Source organism: Cygnus atratus, chromosome 30 (assembly GCF_013377495.2).
Source record: "Cygnus atratus isolate AKBS03 ecotype Queensland, Australia chromosome 30, CAtr_DNAZoo_HiC_assembly, whole genome shotgun sequence".
NCBI lineage: Eukaryota > Metazoa > Chordata > Aves > Anseriformes > Anatidae > Cygnus > Cygnus atratus.
In genome coordinates this window covers 417,286-427,151 of record NC_066391.1, presented here as the reverse complement: position 1 = coordinate 427,151, position 9,866 = coordinate 417,286, and the positions used below count along the sequence as shown (strand labels likewise).

Below are 9,866 nucleotides of genomic sequence, written 5' to 3'. Positions count from 1 at the left end.
TCGGCCCCCCCCCCACCCTGCGCGGGACGTTGCTTAGCAACCGCTTTCCCGGCGTGCACCGCGCGGCCGGCCCCCGGCGCCGGAAGTGAAGCCGGGCTGGCCGGAAGTGAAGCGCTTCCCTTCCGGTGGGGACGCGTGAGGGAGGCGGCGGGGCGATGCCGACGGGCGACTACGAGTGAGGGAGCGGGGCCGGGGCCGGGGCGGCGGGAGGGGGCCTCGGGGGGGGGGGATCGGGGATCGGGAGGCGGAATCGGGGCCCGGGGGAGGGAATCGGGGCCCGGGGGGGGGAATTGGAGGGAACCGGCGGGGAGTCGGGGCCTGGGGGGGGGGGGGGTTTGGGGGCCTCAAAATGGCGGGGGGGGGGGGCGCGGAGCGGGGCCGGGGCCTGACGCTGTGCTGTGTCCGCAGCTCGAAGCCCAGCTGGGCGGACCAGGTGGAAGAGGAGGGAGGAGAAGACGGTGAGTGATCGGGGCGGGGGGGCGGCTCGCCTGCCCTCCCCCCGCCGCCCCCCCCCTGCTTTTTTTTTTTTTTTTTTTTCAAGAAAAAGAGCTGCCGGGCCTCAAATCCCCCGCAGGGCCTTGGCTCGGGGCTCAAAACCTCGACTTCGAGGGCAGAGAGAGCGAGCAGGCTGTGCCAGACCCGTGACAGGGAGCAGCGCTCCTCTCACCACCCATATGTCGCCCATTTTAGGGGCGGAGGAAGCCCGGCGGGTGCAATTTTAAAGCTTTTTTGGCTTCTTTTGTGCCCGGCAGAGAGAGCGGGGCTCTTCTCACCTCTGCTGGGAGAGGCCCTGCTTCCCAGGATCCCATAAAACCAGCGACCAGACCCCACAAAAGCAGTGGGGTGCTTTCCCCTTCTGCCGTGCTCGCTCCGAACCCTGGCGGCGACGATTCTGCGCTTCTCTTCCCGCAGACAAATGCATCACCAGCGAGCTGCTGAAGGACATCCCCCTGACGGGGGTGCTCGGGGGGAGCCTGAGCGCTGAAGCCGAGCTTCTGAAGGGAGGTAAGAGCCGCCCAAAAGCTCCGGGGGGGGCTCTTCCCCTGCCCTTAAACCCCCCCCGGGCAGCCCCGTCACTGCTCCCCGCCCCGCAGGCCCGCTTCCCTCCCCGAAGGAGCTCATCAACGGGAACATCAAGACCATCACGGAGTACCGCGAGGAGGAGGATGGGAGGAAGGTGAAGGTGAGCGGGGCATGGATTTAGCCTCTCCCTGCTGCCTCTCTCCCCCGGGAGAGCAGCTCCGAGGGGGCTGCTCCTTCCAGCTTGGTGTTTGGGAGGGCGTCGGCCGCGCTCGTGGCTTTTTGCGGGCGTTAGCCGTCTCTGTCGCGCTTCTCCAGATCATCCGCACCTTCCGCATCGAGACCAGGAAGGCCTCCAAGGCGGTGGCGCGTCGGAAGGTGAGAGTTTTGTTGTTTTTTTTTTGCGGTGAGGGGACCAGCGGGAGGGATTTCCTTCCGCGGAGAGGGGAAAAATGGAATGCAGCGCTCCAGCGGACGCTGTTTTTCACCCGCTCCGCGTTCGGAGCGGCTTGGGAAGGGAGCGTGAGTTCGGGGAAGCTTCCCGAGCGGCCTCGTTTTGCCCCCAGAACTGGAAGAAATTCGGCAACTCGGAGTTCGACGCCCCCGGGCCGAACGTGGCCACCACCACCGTGAGCGACGACGTCTTCATGACGTTCATCACGAGCAAGGAGGTGAGGACTTGGGGCGGGGGGGGGGGGTTTGGGGACACGCACACACCCCGCGGGGAGCCCCTGAGCGGGGCTAAAAGGTGCCGAGCCCTCTCCTCGTGCCCAGGACCTCAACTGCCAAGAGGAGGAGGACCCGATGAACAAGCTGAAGGGGCAGAAGATCGTCTCGTGCCGCATCTGCAAGGGCGACCACTGGACCACGCGCTGCCCCTACAAGGACACGCTGGGCCCGATGCAGAAGGAGCTGGCCGAGCAGCTGGGGCTGTCCACGGGCGAGAAGGAGAAGCTGCCGGGAGGTACGGCAACCCGAAACCTTTCCGTTGGGGGCTCTCCCCGGCCCGAATTTTGGGGCGGGCGCCGTTTTACCGGGGCGCCCGTCCCTTTTCCTGCCCGCAGAGCCGGAGCCGGTGCAGGCTCAGCAAAGCAAGACGGGCAAGTACGTGCCGCCCAGCCTGAGGGACGGCGCCAGCCGCCGCGGGGAGTCCATGCAGCCCAACCGCAGGGGTAAGGCTCGGCCTCTGCGGCCTCCCGTCCCCTCCCCCCTCCCCCCTGAGCCTCCTGTCCCGTCCCGTCCCCCCCCCCACCTCACCGAGCCTCCCCTCTGTCCCCAGCCGACGACAACGCCACCATCCGCGTCACCAACCTGTCCGAGGACACGCGCGAGACCGACCTGCAGGAGCTCTTCCGCCCCTTCGGCTCCATCTCCAGGATCTACCTGGCCAAGGACAAGGCCACGGGGCAGTCCAAGGTGGGGGCGGGAGGGATTCGGGGGGGGGCAACACCCCTGCTCTTCCTCCCGGCGCCCCCCAGCTCTTCCTCCCGGTGACCCCCAGCTCTTCCTCCCGGCGCCCCCCCGCTCTTCCTCCCTCACCCCCTGCTCTTCCTCCCGGCCCCCCCCTGGCTCTTCCTCCCCGCGCCCCCCCCCCTCTTTCTCCCCGCGCGCCCCCCCCCTTTCTCCCCGCGCCCCCCCCCTTTCTCCCCGCGCCCCCCCCCTTTCTCCCCGCGCCCCCCCCCCCTTTCTCCCCGCGCCCCCCCCCCTTTCTCCCCGCGCCCCCCCCTCTCCCTGCGCGCCCCCCCCTCTCCCTGCGCCCCCCCCCCTTTCTCCCTGCGCCCCCCCCCTTTCTCCCTGCGCCCCCCCCCCTTTCTCCCTGCGCCCCCCCCCCTTTCTCCCTGCGCCCCCCCCTTTCTCCCTGCGCCCCCCCCCCTTCTCCCTGCGCCCCCCCCCCTTCTCCCTGCGCCCCCCCCTTTCTCCCTGCGCCCCCCCCCTCTTTCTCCCTGCGCCCCCCCCTCTTCCTCCTCACCCCCTCCCTCACTTTTCTCCCCCCCCCCCCCAGGGTTTTGCCTTCATCAGCTTCCACCGCCGGGAGGACGCGGCCCGTGCGATCGCCGGGGTGTCCGGTTTCGGCTACGACCACCTGATCCTCAACGTGGAATGGGCCAAGTGAGTACGGGAGGGGGCTGGGGGGCACCCAGGGGTGCCGGGGAGCACCCAGGGGTGCCGGGGGCTTTGCGTCTGGCTGCTCCCGTCCTCACCGCGTCTTTTTTTTTTTTTTTTTTTTTTTTTTCCCTCCGCAGACCCTCCACCAACTGAAGCCGCTGCCTCCCCTCCGCGCAGCGGGCACCTCTAAATAAAAACTACTCCGGCACTACGCCGCCGCTTTCCTCTCTTCCTTGCTTTTAAAAAGGAGAAAAAAAAAGGCAGTTTGGCCCCAAAAGCCACGCCGCGAGGCCCGCGCTTAACGATTTAACCTTTAATCCCCCGCGTCGCCGCCTTCTCCGGGCAGGGAATTTCGATCCTGGGGCTCCGGGGCCTCGCCGCCGCCGCCATTTCGTGCTCCCGCCGCGCTCCTGGGCCGCAGCTCCAGGCGCTCGCCCCGCTCCTCGCGGCAGCAGCAGGAGCAGGAGCAGCAGGAGCAGGAGCAGCAGCAGGAGCAGGAGCAGCGCACGCTGTCGGCCAGCGCGGCGTAGAGCAGCGGGTGCAGGCAGACGTTGAAGTTGACGAGGATTTTGCCGAGCTGGGCGGCGGCGTGGACGGCGCGCGAGACTCCGCAGTCCTCCAGGGGCGGCCGCAGGCGGCAGCGGCGCCACAGGTTGAGGTTGCGGAAGGCGTGGTAGGGCAGGTAGGAGAAGGCGTAGAGGGCCACGCTGGCCCCCGCCAGCAGCCCGACGCGGCGTTTTTCCAGCGGGCCGAGGCGAGGGTTGCGGAAAACCACGCGGGCCACGGCGCCGTAGCAGAAGGCGGTGAGCAGGAAGGGCAGGGCGCAGCCCAGCGCCGCCAGCAGCAGGCTGTAGGCGAGGAAGCGCGGCAGGCGCTCCCGCGACGCGCTCCCCAAGCACTCCGCCGCGCCGTCCTCCTCCCGCAGCTCCGAAAAATACAAGGTGGGGGCCGAGAGCCCCGCGGCCAGCGCCCAGACGGCCGCGCTCAGCGCCTGGGCGTGCCGGGAGCTCAGCCGCCCGCGGAGCCGCAGCGGGTAGACGATGCCCAGGTAGCGGTTGAGGGCGACGCAGGCGACGAAGAAGGCGCCGCCGTAGAGGTTGCAGTTGAAGAGGAAGCGCTCGAGCTTGCAGAGCGCTGCGCCGTAGCTCCAGCGTTTGGGGGGCCGGTAATACGCCGCCAAGGCGGGCAGCGAGAGCGAGTAGAGCGCGCCGCTGAGGGCCAAGTGGAAGGAATAAACCACGGGCACCGGCCACGGGCGCTCGCGGGCCAGGCGGAAGACGGCGAAGGCGTTGCCCAGCAGCGCCGGAGGGAACTGGGCCGCCAGCACCGGCCACAGCACCTCCTGCGAGCGGCTGAAGTTGGAGCAGGGGCTGCCCGAGGTGGCGTTGGCCATCCCGCGGGGGCTGCCGGCGTCCCCCTCCCGGAGGAGGGCGAGGGGGGGGGGCGACGGTTTTAGGGTCGCTGCCTCGGTGTGGGGCGGTTGGAGGCAGAGCGGGGAGGCTGGGCGAGCCCCTTGGGGGGGGGGGGGGGGGTGTCTTCCTTGGACAGGATGCGTCCCCTCGTCCCGCTGAGCACCCCGAGGATCGAGTCGAGGGGCTGCGCCTCGTCCCCCCCCGCAGCCCCGAAACTCGGCCCGCTCCCCGGGCTCACCTCCGAGGTGGCAGCCGCGCTCTTCCTCGCGCTGGGGACGGCGCCCTCCGTGCTCCTCTTCCTCCCAGCACCCCACCCCGCGCACCGAGGCGCAGGAAACGGGGCAGGGACGGGAGCTTCCCCTTCTCGAGCCACCTCGAAACCGCAGTCGTGAAGGCCCCGGCCCCTTCCCCCTGGCACAAGCTGGCAAATGGAGCTCCGCCCGATTAAATCACGCCCCACGTTAATTAAATTAAGCTGACCCTACAGTTTTTCCTCCCCCCACGGCCAACACGGCGCCACGTGGTCGTTCCAAGCGTGTATTGCCCAGGAGCAGGAGTGGGGGTCCTCCCCCCCTCCCCGGTGCCAACTTCCTTCTCCCCCCACAGTCTCGGCGCGTGGCAGACGGCTGCAGCCTCAGCGCTTCCCCTTCTTGGCGTGCCCAGGCCGCCTGAAAATCGTTTTTTCCCCTTGTCAGCAGCTTCCCTCTCCTCTTGGGGCCGTGGCCCCGTCCCTCCCGGGCCGGCCGCTCGCTTCCTCGTCCCGCTTTTCGCCCGGCTGCTCCCTGGGGCTTCGAGTCCGTCCGCACCGGACCCTTTTTCCGCGGCTTCCCCGGTGCTGCCGGGCGAGGTTTCGGGGCTCCGGGCTGCTCCTGCTGGCTGCGCCGCCGGCGTTTCCGCGGCACGGCGGAGCCCGAGGGGCCTCGCGGCTTCTTGGTGCGGTTGGGAAAGAGATCTGGGCAGGCGGATGCCAAAAACCAAAACAAACAAAAAAAAAAAACACACAAAAAGGGGAAATTCAGCGGGGCGGAGGGGTTGGCCACGCGGCGCTGGCGCCGAGGGAGGTGTCAGCGCGTTTACTTGGAACCGAGATCACGGCCAGCTCAGGGTTTTCGCTTCATCAGCCACGCAGGGAGGAGAGAGAGGCTCGGCCTCGGCCCCTCGCGGACTCACCTTCGTCGGGCTCCTCGCCCACCTCCTGCCGGTAATACTCGGCGTCGCTCTCGTCCGACTGCCCGGCCGGATCCTGCTGCTCCGGCGCCCCGGGGTCCTCGGCGTCGCTGTCGCCGTCCCGCTGCCTTTTCCTCCGGATCCCCGCCAGGCTCTTCTCCCTGCCGGGGCGGGTGTCGGTGCCTGCCCGGCCTCCTCGCCTCCGGCCTCGCCTCCGCCCTCCCTCCCGCCTCACCGGTGAGCCTCCCGCTGCTGCCGCTTGCGCTCCACGGCCGCCTCCTGCTGCCGCCGCCGCTCCGTCTTCAGCCGCAGCTTCGCCTCCTTCCGCGCCAGGATCTCCTGCACCTCCGCCTCCGTTTTGTGAACTGCCGGGGAGAAAACGGAGCCTCGAGGCGCTGGCCTCGGCCCCCCCACCCCACCCCCCCGCAGCGGAGGCTCAGCAGGGAGAAGCCCGGCGGCACTTACTGAAGCTGTGGAAGAGCACGTCGCCCTGCGCCAAGCCCTCCTCCACCTTCACGAGCTGCAGCGTCATGCGGGGCCCGATCTACGCCAGGCGGGAGCAGAAAACCCGCTCAGCCCCGAGCTCCCCGCGCGGCCGGGGACGATCGCGGCCTCCACGTCGCCGCCGGGAGGCCGGACGCCTCCCCACGCACCTCGGTGAGGCGCACGGCGCTCTGCTGCGCCTTCATGTTCCCCCGGCCGGCGTAGGCTTGCGGCAGCTCCAGGATGTTGTGGGTCCCGTCCTGCTCGGCCTCGCTCTCCGACAGGTTTATGTCTCTGCCCAGGAGGGGGGGGGAAAAAGGAGCGTTGGGGCCGGGAGGAAGGCGCCTCCGAGCCCTTCTGGCCCCGCACGCACTTCACCAGCAGCTCGCTGATGTCCTCCAGGCGGCTCATGTTGGGGAATTTCTCCTGCAGCAGCTTCTTCAGGCCCTTGCTCACGCCCACGGGCACCACCTTCACGCTGCTGCGGGGCGAGGAGGAGGAGGAGGAGGAGGAGGAGGAGGAGGAGGTCAGCGGGGCACCGGAGGGGGGCAAAAAAGGATTTCCAGACCCACGGCGCCGCGCTTACTAGTGTCGGAAATCCAGGAGCTGCGTCTCGGCGTCGTAGCTGACGAGCAAACACCTCTTGATGCTGTTGAGGTTGACCTTGGGGGCAGAGGAGGAAGGGCTGGGACCAGAAACGAGCCCCCGCGGGGGGCTGCCCGGAGCCGGAACCCCCTCACCTTGTGGACGTTGATGGAAGGAAACATGTTCTGGAACATGCTGGCCATCAGCTTGACGTGGATCTGCTGGAGGCCGAAGTTGCTGAGCACCAGCAGCGGGTGCTGGGTGAACTGCTGCTCGTGCATGCGGTGCCGCTTGAGGGACGAGACCACGTCCTTGATCAGCGAGTACTGCGGGGGGGGGTGGGGGGAACGGTGAGACGCTGCTCCTCGTCCCAACGGGGCCGGGACCGGCGCGTGCGGACACCCACCTGCGTCACCTTGAAGGTCAGCGTCGGGCCCCCGGGCAGCCGGAACAGCTTCTGAGGGGGAAAACGGCAGCGCTGAGCGAGGGGGGGGGGGAGAGGCGCCTCTCACCCCCGCCCCCCCCCCCCGCAGGAGCGAGCGCCGCAGCCGCATCAGTGCGTTTACTTTGCACGAAATCAGCGCAGAGACTCAGCAGGAATTGGTCATCACCTGCAGCTGCCAGCGGAGGGAGGAAATCCCCCCCCCCCCAAAATCATCCCCCCGAACCCGTGTTCCCCCCCCCCCCAAAAAAAAAAACCAAACCCCGCAGCCACTCACGAAGTTGATGCTGGAGCTCGATTTGCTGAAGACCAAAAAATGCGTCACCCCCAGCGGCCCGGCCACGGCCACGAAATCCTTCATCGAGTTTTTCTTCCGGACCTGCAGCGGGGGTAGGGGCGAGCCCCTGAGATCTCCTGCACCAAACCGGGCCCCGAAAGGCTCCCGGTGAGCCCGGTAACCGGGCAGGATCCCCCGTCCCCGTGCGCTCACCTTGAGGGCCCGGGCGGTGTAAGGCTCCATCACCCTGCGCACGTCCAGGATCAGCTGGCGCACGTTCTTGCCCACGCGGCCGCGGTGGAAGACGAAGGAGTGGGGGACGGTGCCGAAATCCTGCTGCGCCTGCTGCAGAGCCGCCGCCCGCTCCTTCTTCTGGTTCTTGGTCTGCGGAGGCACCGGTCAGGACCGGGAACGGCCCGGCAACGGGGGCGCAGCCCTCCCCGGGACCCCCAATCCCTGCTGTGCCCCCCCCCGGAAGGACGGAGCCCCGGTTCCGGGGATGCTCAGGGGGTGCTGTGCTCCGGGGGCTGCCCAGCTCCGGGTTCCCCGTTCCCTGAGGCACGGTCCTGCCCTTTCCCCCTTTCATGAAGCCCATTCCTGGCCCGTTCCCCGAGGCCAGGTCCCAGCCCCTTCCCCGGTTCCGTGCCCCAGTCCCCTCGTTCTGGCCCCTTCCCCGTTCCCCAGCCCGTTCCCGGTCCCTGAAGCCCGTTCCCGGTCCCTTCCCTTGTCCCATGACCCCCAAGACCCGGTCCTGGCCCTTTCCCCGCCCCCCTTCAGCCCATTCCAACCCTTCCCCAGTCCCTGAAGCTGGGTCCCGGTCCCTTCCCCGGTCCTGCTCCCAGTCCCTTCGCCGGTTCCACGGCGCCCGAAGGCCGGTCCCGGTCCCTTCCCCGGTCCCCACATCCCATTCCCAGCCCCTTCCCCGGTTCTGTGGTCTCCGAAGCCGGGTCCTGGCCCCCTCCCTGGTCCCGGTCCCCTCCCTGGTCCCGGTCCCTTTCCCGGCTCCCCAAGGCCCGTTCCCGGCCCCTTCCCCGGTTCCCCAGTCCCCGGGGCCGGCTCCCGGTTCCTTCCCCGGTTCCCCGAGGCCCGATCCCTTCCCCGATCCTGGTCCCAGCCCCTCCCCGCTCCCCGAGGCCCGTTCCCGGCCCCTTCCCCGGTTCCCCGAGGCCCAGCCCCGACCCCCCCCGGTTCCTCGGTCCCAGCGACTCCCCGAGGCCTGGTCCCGGTCCCGGCTCCGGTTGTCCGGCCCCATCCCCGGTCCCCCAGGCCCAGTGACTCCCCGAAGCCCGGTCCCGGTCCCGTCCCCCCCCCGGACCTTGCTGGGCCGCCCCATCTCCCCGCCGCCGCCGCCACCATGCGGCCGCCGCCACTTCCGGTGCCCACCCCGCAGCGCTCCCCCGTTGCGTCACTTCCGGCCGGTCCGCCGTCCGACGCGCCCCCGCGCCGGCGCCTCGCGTTCCGCCCGCTGTTGCCATGGTTACGCGGCCCCCCCCAGAACCCCCCCAAGCCCCCCCCCGGAGGCCTCCGAGGTCCGGGGGCACCGGGGGGGGCCTCAGCCGGCCCCGTCCGGCCCCGCCGCCACCCCCGGCCCGGCCCCGAGCCCCCCGTGTCGCTGCCGGTGTGAAGCTCAGTGCAGAGGGGGGCGAAGTCACAGCTTTAATGGAGTCCCCCCCCCCGCGGCCCCGAAACCCCTCGGGGCTCCACAACGTCCTCAGAGCCCCCCCAGGGCTCCGCAATACCCCCAGAGCCCCCAACATCCTCAGAACCCTCTCCTCAGAGCCCCCCGAAGCACCCCCAGGGCTCCCCAACACTCCCAGAGCCCGCCCCCAGGGCCCCCCAACATCCTCAGACCCCCCCTCAGGGCTCCCCAAACCCACAAAGTCCCCCTCAGGGCTCCTCAAAACCCTCACAACCACCCCCCCAGACCTCCCCCTGACACTACTCCAAACACCCCAAAACCCCCAGAGTCCCCCCAGGGCTCCCCAACACCCCCAGAACCCCCCCCTCCCAAGGCTCCTGAACATCCTCAGAGCCCCTGTCAGGGCTCCCCAACACCCCCAGAGCCCCCCCAGGGCTCCCTAACATCCTCAGACCCCCCCTCATGGCTCCCCAACCCCTCCAAAACTCCCTCAGAACTCCCCAAAACCCCTCCAGAGCCCCTTCAGGGCCCCCCCAACCCCCCCCCTCCCCCCGAGCCCCCTCAGACCTCCTCCTGGCACTACCCCAAACACCCAACACCCCCAGAGCCCCCTCAGGGCTATCCAACCCCCACCCCCTCCCCATTCTCCCTCAGGGCTCCGCAACACCCCTAAAACCCCCCAAAGCCCCCCCCCAAGAAAAAACAGAGACCCCCCAGGGTCCTCCTAGGGCTCCC

General features: G+C 69.5%; 3 protein-coding genes across 4 annotated transcripts; 1 reads left to right on the top strand and 2 right to left on the bottom strand.

The window, feature by feature from the left end:
* Positions 1 to 60: 60 nt before the first annotated feature.
* On the top strand, positions 61 to 3,337 carry EIF3G (eukaryotic translation initiation factor 3 subunit G). Its single transcript, XM_035571710.2, has 11 exons — positions 61 to 175; positions 409 to 458; positions 913 to 1,005; positions 1,095 to 1,183; positions 1,339 to 1,398; positions 1,587 to 1,691; positions 1,795 to 1,984; positions 2,085 to 2,192; positions 2,300 to 2,436; positions 3,023 to 3,129; positions 3,264 to 3,337. Exons 1-11 carry the CDS (start codon positions 156 to 158, stop codon positions 3,277 to 3,279), a joined length of 975 nt encoding a protein of 324 aa, XP_035427603.1. The 5' UTR covers positions 61 to 155; the 3' UTR covers positions 3,280 to 3,337.
* On the bottom strand, positions 3,324 to 4,519 carry P2RY11 (purinergic receptor P2Y11). The gene is made up of 2 exons (XM_035571698.1): positions 3,635 to 4,519; positions 3,324 to 3,362 (listed from the first exon to the last, which is right to left on the bottom strand). Exons 1-2 carry the CDS (start codon positions 4,517 to 4,519, stop codon positions 3,324 to 3,326), a joined length of 924 nt encoding a protein of 307 aa, XP_035427591.1.
* Positions 3,344 to 8,909, bottom strand: PPAN (peter pan homolog). 2 transcript variants are annotated; one of them, XM_035571709.2, is made up of 12 exons: positions 8,808 to 8,909; positions 7,706 to 7,876; positions 7,493 to 7,594; positions 7,180 to 7,230; positions 6,929 to 7,099; positions 6,775 to 6,851; positions 6,562 to 6,669; positions 6,359 to 6,482; positions 6,171 to 6,249; positions 5,941 to 6,070; positions 5,709 to 5,866; positions 3,344 to 5,490 (listed from the first exon to the last, which is right to left on the bottom strand). In XM_035571709.2, the coding sequence occupies exons 1-12, from the start codon at positions 8,823 to 8,825 to the stop codon at positions 5,009 to 5,011; spliced, it is 1,671 nt and encodes a 556-aa protein (XP_035427602.1). In that variant the 5' UTR covers positions 8,826 to 8,909; the 3' UTR covers positions 3,344 to 5,008. The 2 variants fall into 2 exon arrangements, with proteins under 2 accessions (XP_035427602.1, XP_035427601.1); XM_035571708.2 differs by having other exon boundaries at positions 4,989 to 5,490; positions 6,359 to 6,669.
* Between the last annotated feature and the right edge of the window lie 957 nt (positions 8,910 to 9,866).